Below are 19803 nucleotides of genomic sequence, written 5' to 3' on the forward strand. Positions count from 1 at the left end.
TAAGATTGAGCCGTTGAAGCATCTTATTTTTCGTTAGTGTAGGGCCCCGATTCCTGCAGACACCGCCTAATTTTATTTTAAGTTATATCCGTCATTTTCATATCCGTCGAAAAGGAAAGGGACGGATGATTCACAGCTCTTAATTTTAGGAAGAATGAGTAAATGAATGAATAACCCGGCCGAATCAAAAGGTACGTCCCTGGTATGTAATCCGTTTGACGTGCTGTCTACTTAACTGTGTCGTAAATTTTTAGACGGTTGGTTTAGATTTGTGCTTAAAATTGACGTGTGTTCCATAAATTTTATGCTTGTCGATTACCCGTCCCTTTCCTTTTCGGCGGATAAGAAAATGACAGATATAACTTAAAATAAAATTAGATGGTATTTACAGGAATTAGCACCATTGCATTGTCGCGATTTAATTATGCTTAGGTAGGTATATGTTTTTAATAGTTTATTTTTATATTGAACAGTGCTTTAGTCGTTTATTTTTCTGAAAGTCTTCCGGTAACCTGATTGGAATAATTTGTACCAAAGATATTAATAAATCTTTAACTTAAAATAAATGTATCTTATATCAAGAATAGCGTTTTATTTTCATAGCTTATTCGTCTTGGTCTAGTTTGGCCACCAGACGTTCGACTGGATGTGATCAACGAAGCTGAGTTTTATAAATGTACCTACTCGTTGAGGCACATTCTCTTTGGCTTAGGTTGAGGCGAGTCCGAGGAATGCGTAGATGTGCTTGTTATCTATGTAGGTAGCTACTTGAAGAACAGAGCAGAGCTGAATGACGAAAAGATGGTACTCCGCTTACAAACCATTCCAACTTTCAAATAAAAAAATAGATTTTTCTGCCGCCGCCGCGCGCCGCGCCTGTGGCCCGTGTTACCCTAATGGGGAAATGCATTGCATTGTGATCGTAATAATATCATTAGTCATAATTCGAATAAAGTTCAGTCCTATTACCTTCTGATAGCTTTTATATTCTAAAATGAATAATAATATAAGAAGAATGAGTTGCCGTATAAAGTCAATTAAATTCGGCACATTTTTTACACATTTTTATAATTTCTTATTTGTGGTATTACGTCGTATTTTGGTTTTCTTCAATGTTTAATTCATTATAACAAAGTTCGAAAAAATATACGTGGTGGCAGTAACAAAACGCCTTAGTAGAACGGAAATGGCGCCAGTTTAAAAAAAAATTCGAAAGTATTGATCCTTAGCAAATGATTACAAAAGTGACTACAATCTTATAACTTATACATTATAAAATGCTAAAATATTTATTTACTTTGTTGAATTATGTTTAATTCGTACTTTATATACAATTTGATTAGAAAATTCCATTTCCATTTCATGCACATTTTTGATGATTTTCGTAGATGGCGCTGCTTCGCGTGTAGCGGGCGGGCGGGCGGTTGTACGACATTCGACAAGTAAGATGGCGGCGATTAATGTGAAAGGCGAAACGTTGTCGTATTTCTACTTGTAAATAAAGTAATTTGTACTCAAAAACAATATAACGTTTATGAAAGCAGAGCAAGAGAAGTTATAAAGTGTAAATTGCATCGTGAACAAGTGTGAATAACATATAATTTGAGTGGCAGTTCGTTTCACAATAGACAAAACCCGTCGCAGCGAGGAGTCGAGGCCATATTTATGATGTTATCTGTCGTGTGAGCGTCCTCGGAAACCACATTGATAAATGCTCATTGAAAATAAGGCGATGGTATGTTTCAATTCACAAATATGTATTAGATTAATAATCATTTCTATAGAAATAAGTTCCTGTATTGTTCCGTCATCGACGCTTCCATGGCGAAGCGGCGGATTATTTTTGTTTCACTAGTCGATCTTATGGCTCAATCTACAAAATAGTTGACTTTTATTGCATTATTACACCTGAATTATCATATTTAATGATGTTTTATATAGAATATACTGTTACGTGCTCCTATAAGACCAGTAGCTACTATTCTAATATGTGAGAATGATTATGGTTTTTTCTTTTCAGGCGTTTTGTTTATCTCAAGACTGTATGAACAAAATGGCATGACTTCCAGTGATCCAGTTTAGTGGTAGTAACAATACATTTGATGTGATTATGAACTATGGATGAAAGTGTGGACATCTATTGACATATACATACATTGACACTAAACAAAACATCACGGAGGTGGTAATGGATCCAGTAGGACCATGGTCAGCATATGCTTCCTACAATCGGTTAGCAGGGGTCCAGGCTGGTGCTGCAAGTGGGGATTTTCATCACCACCTAGCAGGAAGTGGTTCAGGATTAGGCGCTCAATCTGTGCCTTCGACCACAAGCCAGTTGTTACTTCAAGCAGCTCATACAACAGCATCATTGGCAGGACAACTTGGTTCATCAACTGCCTCACCTTTCAATCCTGGAGGATTTCTTTCCCCACCCGCAGTTGGGTATGATGCAGTATTTTCTCCTCTGTTTCATCATGCCAACCCAAAACCTGCCCATTATAGTTCTTCTCTTCAAGCTCAGCATCGACAAGTGATAGCTCAAGCCCAAGCCGCAGTTGCATCCAAGCAATCTTCAGTAGAATCTGAACTCTCTTCATTACGGGAAAATTATTCTCACCAAACATTAGCTGCCCAAGGAACATCATTTTTTGATCAATCCTCAACTCCAGGCAGCACAAGTGGACTAAGTTGGCAAGGAAACAATCAACTTCCTAGTCCCTTTGGGATTTTACCTCATGAAAGTGTAGTCCCTTCATCACCAAGTCCAGCTACAACAAAAGCATCGGCAACCTATGAGAATTTTAATGCACATTTTGCTGCAGCACAAACCCTGAACAATCATCTGAACTCTCAGATATCCAGTGCCGGTAAACAAACAAATAGGTCTGGCTCCCCAGCATCGAAGCAGCCAGCTTCATCAACATCGTCTACAACATTCTTTCAATCTCCTTCATCTTTTGGAAATCAGACTGATAATTCATACAGTACAAGCAGTGGAAAGACTGGTCAACTTTCGTCTCAGCAGGATTATGCTGGAAGTAAGTCTTATTCAAGTTCGGCAAGTACAACTGTACATTCCCAGCAGTCTTGTATTGTGTCAACTCCACCAGTGACCTCATCCTCAACTCCCAGTAAAGATTACCGCTCATCTTCTAGCACATCCTCAAGACCTTCATCTTCCATTTATAATTCCCAATCTCCCAAGAACACAAGTAGTGAGAAAACAGCACGTACTACTAGTAGCAATAGTAGTTTTATCTCTCCCACATCTAAACCACCCCAAGTACAGACGAAAGCCCAAAGTAAAATTTATCCAGAATTAAGTACAGAACAAAGGAAAAGCTGTGAGGCAAGTGAAAAGATTCAGCCACAGTCTTCTCCTATAAGTTATTCAATAATGGATGCCCCTGGAAGATTGAGTTATAGTAGTAATAGTGCAAGTACTACTAAGTCAAGTAGGCTTGGTGGTTCTCAGTACTCTTCTTCACCAGGATCAAGTTTCAGACACTATCAAAGTGGAAATAATGTAGAGTCAGATTACCATGTAAGAGCTAAAAGTAGTTCTAGCACAGATACAGGTTATTCCAGTAGTAGCTCCCAAAATGGTCCTGATTGTGGTGTAGTTGTGTCCAGACGGCAGAGTCCCTCTCAGGCACCACCCCAGACATCGCCTTTAGGTCATGGGTCTAGTCCTGCATATCCAATGTATCATAGTCCAATGAACTCCATAAACTCCCCTCAGCAACATGGTGACCACTATAAAGTAAATAGTGCAGCACCACGTTCACCATTGGATGCTTCAGTTGCACGGCCTCCTTCACAGAATAGTCAAGTAGCTTACCCTTCAGTTATAACTAGAGCACTAGGCATTGAGCAAAATAAAACTTATGCAGAAAACCGTTATGAACGTTCTCAGTCTTCCAGTCAAAGCTGTTGGGAGGGTGATAGACAGACATCTCGTAAATATTCTAGTAACAGCAATAATACTAATAGTAGTTACAATAGTAATTCTTTGTCTGAAAATAATACTCATAATGATGAATCTTCATCACAGTCCCAAAGTACTGCTCATAGAACTTTAAATTTAACTGATAAACATCAAAATTATTTTGATAGTAATAATGTAGCTTTACAAGATTTGTCTAGCTGCCGCGGTGATCCTATGAGTATAGTAAAAAACTTGCAGAGTTTACAACAAAGTTGTCAATTACAAGAAATGAAATCAAGTAAAAGTCAGCCCCCTCCATCTAATTCAACAACGTCAAATAAAACAGTTACACGTAGAAAGAGTACCGAAAAACCATTACCCCCTGCAAATATGAATGATTTGTCGACGGCAGTAATGGCAGACTATTTAGCTAACAGAATACCCCCACCTGCACATAGTTCAACTAGTAATCAGCAACAGAATGGTAGCTACTTTGATTTTGAAAGATGGAATCTTCCACCTCCTCCACCAAAAATGTTTCCAGGCACTTCTGCATTTGGTTCACAAGCTCCTTTACATGCTACGAATTTTGCTAACCAACATCAAGCCCTGGCCATGCAGCATGGACATGCATTAACCTATTTCCCTCCCTTTCACCTAGGTCCTCATCCTGATTTCCAGTCCTCAGTGGAGTTAACACCATTGTCGTCATTTAGTGAAACTCCACCTTCGGCTTCCTCGTCATCATTTTCTACGCCTGAAACACGTGAAGAGGAACAGCCTAAGGTGGTAGTGCCGAATATAGAGGAAGAACTTGGTTTCCTTGCAGAACAACGAGCAAATACCGCGTCTTCGGTAGCACCCACTTCACAGCAGCAGAACATTAACAGCACTTCACAAGACGCTACTTCAAAAATTATGGAAAAAAAGTTCAATGTTCCTGTCACGGGCCCCGGCTCAGGCTTCATGGCTTCTTATTTAAAATTTTTACAAGGGGAGCGTGACACCTCTCCACCTCCGGCCGGCAGAGGCGCCAGAAAATCCACGTGGTCTAGAACAAATACAACTAGCAATACAAATAATAAGGTATATGCACAAAATGATCATTCTAAGGGACCCTGTGAAGGACCTGCCACACAAAGCGCTAATGGTGCGATGACATCGAATGTAATAAACAGTGGTATGTCACTAAGTAATCCTGCTATGGGTTCATCGACTAGCATGAGCTCCGCGGGTCTATTGGGAGCCAATCAAATACATGGCGCAGCAACCCACTTACTCGGTTCTCAAGCGAAAGGAGTAGAGTTGGAAGACCCGCGCTATTATAATTTGAATAAGGATAGAAAACGTAAATTTGACGGTAGCGAAGAATCGTACGACGCTGAGGAAGAGGCGAGAAGATTGAACAAGCCGGTGCTAAACGTGCCTAGCACACCTCTTAACGATAAAAATAAAAAAGCACGAGGGACGACGATGAACAAGCCAACGCCTTCGGCCGTGGTAGCGCCTCAGCCGGCCGCGCCCAAGAAGCCACGTCCGCCTGCGCCGCAGCCCGTGGCCTCGCTGCAGGCAGCGCCCCAGCAACAATACTATTACCAACACCAGCCCGATGAAGGTGCGTTCAATTTATTAGATTTCCACTTGAGAAGTAGAGCGCGATGGTGAAGAGCTAGCCCTGAAGCTTGTATGACAGGAGCAAGCTAATTGCCGCTTAGGCGAAATACCGTGAAAACTTGTTACATTTTAACTGTGATAATGTAAATTTTGTATTAGATGAAATCTATTTTCTTTTTATTTTGTATATAATTTCAATGGAAGAAATGTGATGTACCTATTTCAGTAGAGATTGATATTTTTTTAGGGTTAGTCTGTAACAAGATTTCACTTCAATTGTTGTTAATAATGACACATTATTAGTGCCATTTTATTGTAAATTGTAGAATTTGTGACTCTTGTCATACTCGCTATTGAAGGGGTGCTACCATTAATAATTCCAAAATTGTGGTATATTTTTTTATGGAATTAATACCAGTGGGTGTCTGTTGTATATAATAACATATTGTATTTTAAAGTATTTGAGTTTAGTGGTACTTACCATAGTGTATGCATATTATTTAGCTGAAAGTGATCTTTTACTATAAGGAAGAAATGAAATGCATAATACATTGACAGCTATAAGTAAGTGCAGGATAATGTATTAGAAGGCCATGCCCCGAACATAAGTTTTGTATTTCTATTTAATTGTTATTTGTTTATGCACAATTCTCAATATTTTATGTAAATACTTTTGTATAATAAATAGGAGAAGACGTAAAATAAACACAAGTATATTACTGACAATGAGTTAAATAGTTTTAATTTTGTAATTATTCCTGGTAGCACCCCTCACTTCGCCAATATAGGGATGACATGTACAATACAATGTAATGAATTTGCTGTAAACTTTACTAATTTTCTATTTTTTTGATTAAGAGTCATTCATTCAATTATTTTCCAAGTGTGTACATGTTATCACAATGATGACTAAAGAGTTATCATATGGCTATCCTTTTCCTTTACCACTCCTCCCCTAATTATTTATTAGTTTATTCACCTTTTAAAAAAGTTATTTTCTACAATCCATATTATTTTCTAAGACGCTCGATATAACAGGTTAACTTTATCTGTCGTAGTTAAATGGCAGATAGAATCAGGTAATATATTTTGCATAATAATGTAAATTCTCACTTTTGAGTTGTAATTCTCAATTTATTACTTGACAATTTTAGTTGGTGCTCATGGCGGTAGTCTTGGTTACGGGGTATATGGGGCTGCGGACGCCGACAATAATGCGAACAGGAAATTACAGAACATTAAATCGCATCAGCAGATATCCAGTAGTGGCCAGATAGATAATACTAGGCCAATAGAGGAAATGCCTTATCAGGTAATGTTACAACAGTTTTACTATTATCACCTACCCTTACCAACTATATCACTAGATAGTAGATTAAGGGTGTTACCAATAACCAGACGGAAATATAAGTGAATGAACAATATCTAAATATCATCATCACCAGCCCATTAACGTCCCCACTACTGGGGCACGGGCCTTCCCTGTGGATGGATAGGGAGATCGGGCCTTAAACCATCACGCGGGCCCAGTGCGGGTGGTATCTAAATATATAGAGGAAAAAACAAATTGCATCCAGCTGTGGTGCGAAACTGAAGAGATTTAGTAAATAGATGGTCAATAGCGTAGTATTATTCCTAATTATATGTCAATAAAATGGGGTCAGATTCTTGCAGACACCTAATTTTACTTTAAGTTATACCTGTCATTTTCTTATCCGCCGAAAAGGAAAGGGATGGATGATTGACAGCTCTTAATTTAGGAAGAGTAAATGAATGAATAACCAGGGCGAATCAAAAAGGTATCTCGCTGGTATGTCATTGAACAATGTAAAATTTTTAGACGGTTTTAGATTTGTGCTTAAAAAATTAACGTGTGTTCCATAAATTTTATGCTTGTCGATTACCCGTCCCTTTCCTTTTCGGCGGATAAGAAAATGACAGATATAACTTAAAACAAAATTAGAAGTTATTTACAGGAATTAGCACCAGTATTGAACTAAATATAAAATTCTGTAAGAGGTCTGTGATAAGTGGGCAGGGCTATTTCCACTGAGTGTCAATTTTCTATTATTATATGTGCATTACTTAAAGAAGTTGTCGCTAGTTACCGATTTTGAAAATTAACTTCGATATTTCGCGCTACTACTTGCTACAAGATTCCGTTCACCCCGCCATGAGATGGTAATACCAGCGCACCCATTGAAGGGGTCACTTAAGTCTGTTTAAGTGGACTGTCTGTATCGCTTGCACTCACCGGATTAAAGGGCACACGATTATAACGACATTTTTGTATGGAGTGTCCAGGCAGTGCTATTGCATATATCAGCGCATTTAACACGTAAAAAGAATTTCTATACCTTTCTACACGTGAATTTCTTATTTTTTCCCAGTTTTTCAACTGGCCCCCTAGAACTACTACTTAAACAATTACAAACTAAGATTGATAAGATTAGGTTCAAATTATTATATCGTGACAACGTAACGAATACTGAGGGGAATCACACCATGATTCTGAGTTGATATCAAGTGGAATTTCCTGTCGGAAAAATCATGAAAATTTTAGTGTATTTTTTAGTTATTTACAGTTCCATATTTTGCGACGGAAAATTCCACTTGATTTCGACTCAGAATCATGGTCTGAATCATCCGTCAAAGTTTTCTTTACTATGTCATCAACACCCTGTATATGGTTCTGAATCTTTGTATTTATCATAAGCGGGATGTTTATTGCAGTCTGGTGAATTCGTGGCAATAAAAACTGAGTTAAACGAAATGTGGCCTGCTATTTGGAGAGTTGATGGGAAAACGTTACTGCAAAAATATGAGCCTTTTGAAGAAAATGGGAAGGTTTTGTACAGAAATATATCCACTGTAAGTGTTTGTTTTATAATAAGAGAAGATGCAGTCCGTATATTTGACGATCGAACTACCCGCAAGGCAAGCCCTTGTTTTACAAAAACTTTTAAAAATGCTCTTTTTTGTTTTTCTAGTACGCAGCGTGGAATCCAGATAATAAAAAGTTGTATACCCAAGTACCAGTGAAAGTGCGGTCGCAGTCTCATTTAGAAACAATAGTAGAATTAGTTAGAAGCGAACTACCGTTCGACGATTGTAGCTTCATTGAGAAAAGAATGCTCGAGACGCAAATGTATCAGGAAAATTTTGAGGTCTACATACAGACATTAATTTCACATGCGTTGGATCCCAATTTTCTTACAGAAATATTTCAAGAGCAAGGTAAGACCAATATTTCATAATTTTTCTACGTGTGATTCGTGTGCGTCAAGCTAGCGGCCTCAAAAAAAAAATGGGCACGAAAAAATAATTTGACCATACCAAAAAATAGTACTCTTATTGAAAAAAATAGTACCTGTTGTAAAAAAAATAGTACCATCACGGTTCTGGATTTATAGCCATGTTTTATTGCACTTGCTAGCTTGACGGTGAGCGAAATTTCGCGAGAGTTAACGACAAGGTCTTTCGCTTTGATTTAAACGCCAAAAAATAGTACCGAAATAGTACTCACCCCCTGCAAAATACCGAAAGTAGTACTTCAACGGTTCCAAAGTTATAAAGGCAGTTCTTTGATCCCGCTAGCTTGACGTTTTGAAAATACCTATTATCTGGGGAATGCTTGCATACTTCAGTTTGTAACTAATGTCAATAAACTCGTATGAAATAGTACTCCCTACCATCATAATTTGGACCTGATTCTCTTTGTAGAAATATGTCAAAAAGTCATTATAACCTATGTCATACATTTATCAAGACAAGTACAGTCGCGAACAAAATTATTACACATGGTCAAGAATGTTGTCAGATTTTAGTATTTTTCCCCATTTTTGGGTAAAAATTGGTGAAGTGCCAGGGTTGTCAGATGAAAGTAATATCATTGTTGAAACTCTTTGAGTTATTCTACAAATACTGCAAATTGTTTATTAACAAACACTTCGATCCGTAACAAATTCAACATGAAGGTATAAATTATAAAATAAAACAGCAGATTAAAAATGTATTATGATGTATTAAAATCACAGATTGTTTTCGATAAGAACTAGACCCATGCAGCCATTTTCTATTAAAATTAGTGCATATGGGTGTATGCAATAGGATTTTTTTGTAATAGCAGCACTCTGAAGTGCAAAGAAATGGTAGGGTAGACCTCCAAAATGGCAATACTTACGAATAAATTGTGAGGTTATGTAATTGTCTACGTGACTGTATCAACAACAAATGTATGGCATAGGTTATGATGATTTTTTAACATTTCTACAAAGAGAATCGGATCAAAATTATGATGGTAGGGAGTACTATTTCATACGAGTTTATTGACATTAGTTACATACTGAAGTATGCAAGCGTTCCCCAGATAATAGGTATTTTCAAAACGTCAAGCTAGCGGGATCAAAGAACTGCCTTTATAACTTTGGAACCGTTAAGTACTACTTTCGGTATTTTGCAGGGGGTGAGTACTATTTCGGTACTATTTTTTGGCGTTTAAATCAAAGCGAAAGACCTTGTCGTTAACTCTCGCCATATTTCGCTCACCGTCAAGCTAGCAAGTGCAATAAAACATGGCTATAAATCCAGAACCGTGATGGTACTATTTTTTTTACAACAGGTACTATTTTTTTCAATAAGAGTACTATTTTTTGGTATGGTCAAATTATTTTTTCGTGCCCATTTTTTTTTTGAGGCCGCTAGCTTGGCGCACACTGTGATTCGCCAATAATCATAACAGGTTGTGGAAATTGCCTAAAGGGTTACGATACTCTTCATAGACAATCCACTAGTAAGTATCCTGGGTCATAGGGCGCACTACCTACCTACTTCGCTCTAGTAAATCATGGACATCGTTGTTCTAATTACGGGTCTGAAGTCGGTATTCAATAACTGAACCACAATTCCAGACGAATACTTCCTATCAAACGTGAAGACGGTAGACGAGGTGACGGAGTCGATGCGGGCGCGCGTGTCGTCGGCGGGCGGCGTGGGCGGCGCGGGGGGCGCCGGCGCCGGCGGCTCGGGCGCGCGGGCGCTGGACGCGGCGGCGGGCACGTGGCCCGGCCTCAGCGTGGCGCCCGGCGCCGGCGCCTGCCGCGCCTGCGCGCGCGCCGCCGTGGCGCGCCTGCTGCTCTACGGGCAGCCCTACAACCCCGCCACGCTGGAGCCCGTGCAGCCCGACGCCAGGCTCGCTTACGAGAAGGTAACGTGTTTATAGGACGCTATGACTTACACTTTCTTGACGCTCAAATCTTCGGTCCTAAGTTACTGCCTTTTCTATAACAAGTGACACCCGTTACATGGGTTATAATGCGATCGCAACGCCCTCGTGACTTGAAATGTTTCTCCCTGCTCCCTGTGAAATTCTCGTGCTCTCCCCAATTATCTCCCCGCTTCAACACTCGAAATAACACACAATAATAACATAAAATATTGTTCTAGGAATTCCTTGTATGTGCGACGTGTTGCGGCCGCGTACAATTATACTCGAGGATATCGCACCAGAAGTATCTGATGTACGCCGAGTGCAGTAAACGTGTTGCCGAGAAACGAATGCAGAACCCGAGCAAAGACACCACTGTTATTCTCAACGAACTATTAGCGGATGAAGTCTGGTTATCCCAGGTAAGGAAGTGTCGTCTTAGTTATTTTCTTTATTCAAAGTGACACTATTTTGCCCATTTTTATTTCACTTCATAGGCGAGAATTGATTGTACTATGCAACGGGCAGTCCCTGTTGTGTTGTACAATCAAGCAAGTAAACCATTGGTGTTGATTCCAGCAGACACCTTATTTTATTTTAAGTTATACCTGTTATTTTCTTATAAAGGCACCTTTACTATCTACACTATAATATCCATGCATGCTACTACTGGACACACGTTCCTTTTATGAACCAAAATTGTTATAAAGCCTACTACACCATAGTGTTTTCCAGAAGGTAATAAAACCAAGACTCTAAAACTATCTAAAAAAAAAACATCCACTCCAAAAAGGAGTATGGCTGAATGTTCCTAACTTCTAATGTAGCTAGCTACCTTAAGTACAGTGCAACCTTATTTAATAAGTAAATTTTTTTCGGCAGTTGTTCCGAGATGTTCGGCACTCGTGGGCTGAGGCGGAGTCGTGGGAACGCAAAATGCGACACGCCATGTCGCGGCAGATGATTTAACGTTAACCTGTACCGTTATAGTGCTTGGAACACATACGGACATTTTCATATTTCCTTTTTATATACTTTTGAAATATGTGCTGTATGTATGTAATTGATTTATATTTTATAATATGTATCTATTGGCATTTAATGAGTATTTTTACAAAACTGGACGGAAACTAAAAACTGTCATTGTACATCACATATTGTTAATTTTATTTATGACTTGGAAACTCGTCGAATTTTATTGGCTGTTACTTAGTATCAGTTATTTATTTTAGTACATATTCCGGTGCCATTTGAATCCTTCTTTTTAAAACTTGACTACTATTCTCAGTTGGTTATGTGATGTCACTATTGTAGTTATAAGGCCTAATCCAATGTACGTAAAAACCAGGTATTACAATAGAATATATTTATCTGGAGTGACTACAATATCATACTTTAAAATAAATCTCCAGGCATGATTGGCTGTACAATCGTATAAAAATGCGACAAAATAAATTATTGTAAATAATAAAGACATAAATATTACAATGTGCAATCTGTTTCAGGGGAACAACATTAGTATTATTCGTTTCAATTGAAATATTTTTTTGTATAGAACACGTAGGTGATGGTGCATAAAAAATCTCAATAGCAATACTGCAATAAGTCTGACTGTTCCCAAAAATCTGGGTTTGCTTATGAATATATGACACGAAAGATGTTAAGGCGTTCTTTTTAATAGAAGAATTATTTATTTCTTTGTGATGCAAATGTTCTCTACTATTAATTAATGTTGCGTACTCAGCGTACGAAAGTTTTAAGAGAAAATAAATATTAAACTATTCTATTTCCGCATCCTGCACAATGTAAAAGAGCGAGTTAAGGAATGGTCTGCGTACAAAACTTAAAACGATTAATTTGTTAAATCAATACTGTAGAGCTCCTTTTTGTTTTTTAATTAACAAGTTTTCAATGCTGAAATATTTTTCTCCAGTAAGTTACTATATATCCCTACTGTATAACTCCATCTACAATTCTTACAAATCGTGTCCGTTTACCTTTTCATTTGTTCTACAAAAGCTACGTGTGTTGTGTTAAAAAGTTCCTTATTTGGAGATCTTGGTGTACGCAAACATTCGCGATCGTAATAGTGTTGTTGTAACATTCCTGAGAGACGGCCTGAAATAGTACTAAAGCTTTTGTGATTCGAATTTATCTCTAGGTTTCTATCAGCCCTTATTTATAAATGAACAAAATGTGACGATATTATATTTTTACTTTTAATATAAGTACACTATAAAAGATATTTTGTATAATTGCTTTAGGTTGTATAGGTTATTATAACTACATCTAGTTAAAGCGTAGTTAAGTAGAATTGTAAAATATAAATAGTTCTGTCTGGTAATTGAAGTTATAAAAAACTTTATTTATTTTGATTAGACAGGGCTATCTCAAATTGTTTTGGACAATTCTTATCATAAATAAGATCTAATAAATGGCAGTTTTATGGAAATCTAATGTTTTATTCTTTTGTTCCTTCTTAATCCTTAGTTTTTTTGCCATTCTGTCTGGGTCAGCACTGGTATACCATTGATGTTATAAACAAATTGGGAATTTACGGACATTACTCTTCGGAAGTAGAACATTAAAACAATTTTATTTTCATAGAATACTTTTAATTTCCTTGCACACAGCCTCTATTGAGAACAATGTTTAGAAAAGTGATGAAGCTTGGACGAAACTGTTTTTAAATAATGTACCTGAGCGACAGATTACTAAGCCCAGTAGTGGTCGCTGTAGTGTCGCTCACAAATTTATAAAACATATGTAAATCTGAAGATTATAAGGTAGAATCGCATACCTACTCAAATAATTAAAAACAAAATCATCTAAAATCAGCGCAGTCATAATAGCAAAATTCATGATACTTATCTTTTATTTACGTTATGGTTTAGATAAGGAAAACAACTGGGATAGAATATCTTACGAGTAACACATATAATTACCATTTCAAATAAAACGTATTAAAAGTACAAAGTTAATGAAATTTGGAAAGGTCCCGGTAGACAGTTGTCCTGTACCTAAATTATCACGAGGACGAGGCACGCACGAGGTACCGAGCAGCGGAGCCGCTCCACTCACCGCGTCACTGTGTCACTTGCGTGACAACCTATACAAGAATCTAAAATTACGTAACTTATAATAATCGCATATATCATACATCTAAATTCAAGTAACTTATTTTTTATTCAGTTTCAAGTTTTAATATTTTGCTTTTTTTTTAGTATTTTTTTTATTATTTTTTTAATGATAATCTCTGTTTGTTGTTACCACAGCGCGTTGTTGCCGGTGAAATCTGCCTTCACAAATGATTTAGTCCGTTAAGAGTAATGCTATACGGCGTCACCACGAATACGACTCGTCGTCAAGTTCCACGGGAACTATTCAATATTTTCTGGTTTACGACTGTACTGCTGCGGGCGGGGAGGCCGCGGAGCGCCCCGCGAGCCTCCGCGCGGGCCTCCTCTGCTGCGGCTCTTGAAGCCGCCCTGGTAGCTCTGGTTGTTGTCATTGTACCTGTCTCGTCCGCCGTTCTCGTTCTGTTGGTGGCCGTCGGCGTCTCCATTTCCGTAATAACCGTCGTTGCCACCTTTATTCTGGTAATTGTCTTTGCCGTGTCTGTTTTGATAGCCATCATTGTATTGTCTGTTCTGATAGCCATCTTTACCGGATCGACTCTGGTATTCGCCGCCGTGTCTGCCGTGGAAGTCGCCGCCTTGCCGACTCTGGAAAGCTCCGCGGCCGCGAAAACCATTCGACGTGCCCCTTCCACCGCGGCCGTACCTTCTGAATCTGCCCTGTCCGTCGCCTTGACCCTGCGTCTTTCGTTCACCGGTCTCCTCGCGTTCGGGGCTTCGACTCTCCTTCCATTCGTCGTCCCTCTTCTCCTCGGGCGTGTGCACCTTGCGCTCGTCGGCGGGCGGCGGCGGCGAGGGCTCGAGTGCGGGCGCGGCCGCCAGTGGCGGCTGTGCGACTAGCGGCGGCTGCACGGCCAGCGGCGGCTGCCCGGCCAGCGGCGGTTGCGCGGGCAGCGGCGGCTGCAGCGGCACGCCCGGGAATGCGGCGTGCTCGGGGTGCGGCGGGAAGTGCGGCTGCGGAGGCATAGGAATTGTGCCCGGCTCCGCCACGCGGCCGCCCGGCAGCTGCACAAAGTGCTGGTTCGTGAACGTCTGAGTCGGGATCGGCGCTGGGGGCGACGGTTGATTCATTATCGGCGGGGGCTGAGGGGTGCCGACCGGGCTATCGATCTCGGACTCCTGGAGGAAGAAGAAGTTTTGGGATCCGATCACTTCGGAGATGGGCCGCTGTTGCGGGTACTGCTGCGCGAAGTAGGCGTGCTCGACCTCCTGCAGAGTGATCGGCGGCAGCGAGCACAGGGGGTAGGGTGGCGCAGGCAGCGGCGCGGGTGCGGGCTGCGGCGGCGGCACGGCGGCGGCCGGGTACAGCGCCGCATCCTCAGGCTCGTGCTCCACGCCTTCGGCCGGCTCCTCGGGCGCAAGCGGCGCCGGCTCCTCGGCCGCGGGCATGCCGGTGTCGGCGCCCTTGTCGAAATAGCCGCACTCATGTACAGCTGTCACTATTTCTTTGATGTGGGTGTAGGTGGTACCGAAAATTTCCTTAGGTTTGCCATCGATGATCGCGTATAAATGCTCGGCGGCTTTAGTTGTGTATGCGTGAAATCCAGGTTGTCCCTCTTCATTCACTTCGTGCTTAGGTGTAACTTCAGGATATCTGAAAAATTATATTATATTTACTGTATCATAGATAAGGATAACATTTTCACTATCAGTGTCAACTTAAGTCAACTACATATTAAACAAGTTTTCAATTGAATTTAATGTACATAATTATAACAAAGGGCATTCCCATATTGTCAAGTCGAGATGTCAGTATTTTAAATTAATGAACAAGCAACTTACAGGTCATCCAATATTTTGAGATCTTCTTCAGTAAGCTTGCAAGCACCGTTAACACCATTAAGGAAATCTTCACGTGCTTCTGTATTGCCCATCTGCATGAGGCAATCCATTATCAGCAGAACCTCACGGATCTTACTTGTATCTGCTGCATACCGCACCCATGCTTCCTAAAATATAATTTTAAAATATTAGAAACCTTTAAAATCTCTTTACTGCTTCATATTTTAAAAACTTTGGTTAAGAACTTACCTTCTTAGCCTGTTTCTTTGCCTCACGCTCAGCAGAAGTTGCAATTGCTGACACTTGCTTTGAGAGGTCCCTTGCAAACTCCAATGTCTGAGCCACTTCATCATATTTAGCGACTGCTACTTTCTGGTCACTATTCAGCTCTTTTCCTGCTTTTTGCAAGTCACGATATGATGTCAACTTGCTCTGAAGACAAAATGTATATCAATAACGAAACACACATGAAACTACCATGTTATTAGGTACAAACCAGGGACAAATAACAAAGTATGTTTGTTTATTTACTGCTGTGATAAAAAAATATTATTTAATTAAAATCATTGTCACGATATTAATTACATTAATTTTAAACAGCAGTAGGAAACCTAGGGAATCCTTTAGATACCCTTATTGCTGAACAGGTAAACCCCTTCTGACAAAGAAATAGATAATTAGGATAATACAAATCACTAGTACAAAACTTTATAGGTAAAGCTTCATTTAAATTATCAACAATTCTATTTAAACATTATAATAGATTTTACAGATAGTTTTAGTTACCATGCAAGAATTATACATTCATGAGCATGGTATTTATTCCAGAACATAATAAATGTAAAAGATTCTGGCAGTTACTGTGAAGCCCTGAAACAGAGCCATCTTAATATACTGAACAGAACTGAAGAAACAAATTGTAATTGGTTAAGGTTTTTGGGCGTCGTGGTTTTGTATCGTCAACATTTGAGGAGCACATGTGTGAAAATGGCGTCAATCGTTTGCTGCGAATATTCCCAGTTATTACCCGGTGTTGCGACACGTTTTTCACAAATTAACCTTCGAACTAAATGAAAAAAAGGAATATTCTGAACGTGTGTTTGCGTTGTTACAAAGATAATCAAATACACGTTATTGTTTATACTGTTAAACTTACCTTTCGTTTCTCCAAATTTCTGATTTTGTGTTCAATAATCGTCATAATCTGTCGTACAGGCGAATTATCCGTAGCCTCCGAAGAGGCTGGTTTTTCAGACTTTGCATTCGCTGCTGAAGGCATCCTTCACAGGCAACAACTTTTCCTGGATTGGGAATGGTGGTGGTTGAAGAGATATTTTCTATCTATATATTCTAACCACTACACTATGGCAGCTGTCAACCACAACGACGCATCAAAAACGTTTTTTTTAATGTTATGGTACCACTGTGATTTTTTTCTTACTAGCAACACAAAACATGCTCGTTTTCATTTCGACGCAATTTCGACGCTAAAGCGGTTATTATGCTACCCAAATCTAATAGTCTTTGCCCAAACCACCCAGTCTGATGCGTCAAGGTCACGGGCTAGAAAATCGAGATTGGAAAAATCGACGTTAGTGTATAGATCATAGAGATAGGAAATTATATGGAGGCGCCCTGTTCTACTATATAAACATCATCTTATACAAATATGAGTAGTTTATGAAACAGGTCGTCAATAATCGTTTTGTCTCTTTTTTAATAGTACAAAATTTCATTTGGTAAAAGAGATAAATATATATTTGTTATTTCTAGTTATGGCAACATTTTGTGATGACGTCACAGCAGCTGTAGGTGCGTGCCATTTTTCGCCATTTTATGCGCTGTGTTTTGTGGTACTTCTGCTGTCAAGTAGCTGTTTATGAGATCGTATTTTGTGTTTTGCGGATAAATTACGAGGATTTGATTTGCTAAATCGAAGTTGAAGTTGAAAAAAGTGTTATTCAACATGTCCGTGTATTGTATTGTACAGTGTGGTGCCAGAAAGGACAGAAATCAACCGTATTTGTCACTTCATAGGTTAGTACCCCGTATTCATTGAATAATACAAACAATCCTATAGATTTTGATGTTACAACGCAACTGAGCCATGAATTTGTATTAAACCTTTATATATTTTGAGTAATTGTCATACTACAAACCGTATTTTTCTTTGTTTTCCAATATCTTTATTCGTCATAGTCAAATTAGTGTTGCGCCAATAATACTGGCTAAGAATACTAGTTATTATTTTTACGTTAACAGGTTTCCAAGAAATAAAAGCTTGAGAAGACGATGGTTAGAGAGAGGCTGTTGGTGTTTAAATTTATATTTAAATTTCAGCCTAGCTTGCATCATCTCACTACTGGCTAGATAGATAACATATTTGTATCATGTTATCACAACATGTTTATACTATCTATCATTCAACTACATATTATTATGTACTTAATATACTTAGTCTGTAACTATTATATGTCGAAACAATTATGAGTTGTACAAATTTTATATAAATAAATGAATGTTATCTTTCATTTCAGGCCATCTTTCAATCCAAAATTGTCGACTGGATTTACTGAAACAGGTGATATTGGAAAACTAATCCACAGCTGCAACGTCGTCTGTGCTGCCATTGCCCGTACGTCTGTCTCATAAGTCAGTACATGAAAAGGTATTTATCAAATAATTTTATATTTTTAACATGATATAGTATAATTCAACCAGGTACACAATGCACTTAAATCAGATATATTTTAGTACATACACTGTTTTAACATTATTATTAAACTTTATTTCAGTCTGTTCAAGAAGACGCGATGAAAAAATTAAAAGATAGCCAATTTGAAGAATATTATGGAAGATCTGCAGAATAAAAATCAAATAATAAAGGGCAAAGTGTATTGTTGGAAGAATTGGCAGGACCTCAAGACTTTTTGAAAAGGCAGGTAAACAAATTTCAAGGTTTACCTTTGCCAAAGAAGTATTCCCAAGAAATAAGAAAGTTTGCTTTAACTTTACATTTTCTTTCTCCGAAAGCGTATAATAATTTATATGCAATGTGACAGGGTATCACAAAGACAATTTCTAAACAAATTGACACTGTTTAGATTTGTATTTATTGTAAATATAATGTAGTTACATAATAAATAATGTGTGAAATGAATACTTACTAATAAACAGATTTACGTTATAATTTATGTTTCATTATACACTCCAGGTGGATTCGAATTGTGCGCAATAAAGAATGTAATCAATGTTATAGAGTTGTTAAGGAAACTACTTAAATAAATCTTGACTAAACCCTTTACAAATACAAATATACTTTATTGCACACAACATACCAAAAAGAACAAGTTTTACACAAAACATACACGAAAAATTTGCGAAAAATACAGTACACCACCTAATTACCCTTTACCTTCCCTTTCTGTTCTCTTATGAATACTTATTATTATAATGCTATACCTATTATTGGTCAGCAAAAATTTAGTATCGATCGCCATCGACTCGCAAAGAAGAAGATGCTATACCTAGTAGGTACGAGTATGGTAATCCTAGTATTGAAACAGCTTGCAGCCCTAGTAAAGGCCGCCATTTTATGCGACGAAGTGGCACGTTTTTTTTGTAGGTATTTCCAGTCCATACTCTTATATGTCTATGGTATAGATACACTCGCTCGAAATCGTAGTTACCATAATTACGCACACTAATTTGCTATTTCAAACATTGCAATAGAAAAGTTAATTCCTATTCAGAAAAATATTTGTGTTTTCAATACAGAAACAAAATTTTTGAAAGAATTTATTGAAAACTACAAAGCGCTTACGTGATTTTTACTATTAGGTAACGATAAACAACAACCCTTCTTGCGCACAAATTCGATTCTAGTGCCGCCGTACATGATGAAATTTCAGTTTAGAGTCATGTTATGTATTTTGGTTTGAACTAGAAATTGAAAACATCTCTTTTTGAGGCGAAAAAAGGTATTTATTTGAACAATATTGACAGCAAGATAAAGAACAGACTCGGTAGAGTTGTCGTATTATTTACTGTCATGACATTAGATCAACATCCAAAGAAGTAAAAAAAAATGATATTATTGCCATTTTTAAATATTATTCAGATAATTTTTTGCA

General features: G+C 38.4%; 2 protein-coding genes and 1 long non-coding RNA gene across 4 annotated transcripts; 2 read left to right on the forward strand and 1 right to left on the reverse strand.

Annotated features, from left to right (window-relative positions):
• The first annotated feature begins 1435 nt into the window (after positions 1-1435).
• LOC126366020 (nuclear pore complex protein DDB_G0274915-like) lies at positions 1436-13203 on the forward strand. 2 transcript variants are annotated; one of them, XM_050008879.1, is made up of 9 exons: positions 1436-1735; positions 2021-3041; positions 4761-5546; positions 6700-6857; positions 8279-8416; positions 8536-8782; positions 10456-10751; positions 10991-11173; positions 11634-13203. In XM_050008879.1, the coding sequence occupies exons 2-9, from the start codon at positions 2189-2191 to the stop codon at positions 11718-11720; spliced, it is 2748 nt and encodes a 915-aa protein (XP_049864836.1). In that variant the 5' UTR covers positions 1436-1735; positions 2021-2188; the 3' UTR covers positions 11721-13203. The 2 variants fall into 2 exon arrangements, with proteins under 2 accessions (XP_049864836.1, XP_049864835.1); XM_050008878.1 differs by having other exon boundaries at positions 2021-5546.
• Positions 13204-13344: 141 nt separating this feature from the next.
• On the reverse strand, positions 13345-17059 carry LOC126366045 (caprin-1-like). Its single transcript, XM_050008943.1, has 4 exons — positions 16827-17059; positions 15920-16102; positions 15671-15837; positions 13345-15482 (listed from the first exon to the last, which is right to left on the reverse strand). Exons 1-4 carry the CDS (start codon positions 16947-16949, stop codon positions 14132-14134), a joined length of 1824 nt encoding a protein of 607 aa, XP_049864900.1. The 5' UTR covers positions 16950-17059; the 3' UTR covers positions 13345-14131.
• Positions 17060-17466: 407 nt separating this feature from the next.
• On the forward strand, positions 17467-18560 carry LOC126366106 (uncharacterized). The gene is made up of 3 exons (XR_007566308.1): positions 17467-17707; positions 18208-18338; positions 18466-18560. It is a non-coding gene; the product is annotated as an uncharacterized LOC126366106 (long non-coding RNA).
• The last annotated feature ends 1243 nt before the right edge of the window (positions 18561-19803 follow it).

The sequence above is a fragment of the Pectinophora gossypiella genome, chromosome 4 (genome assembly GCF_024362695.1).
Source record: "Pectinophora gossypiella chromosome 4, ilPecGoss1.1, whole genome shotgun sequence".
In the NCBI taxonomy this organism is placed as follows: domain Eukaryota; kingdom Metazoa; phylum Arthropoda; class Insecta; order Lepidoptera; family Gelechiidae; genus Pectinophora; species Pectinophora gossypiella.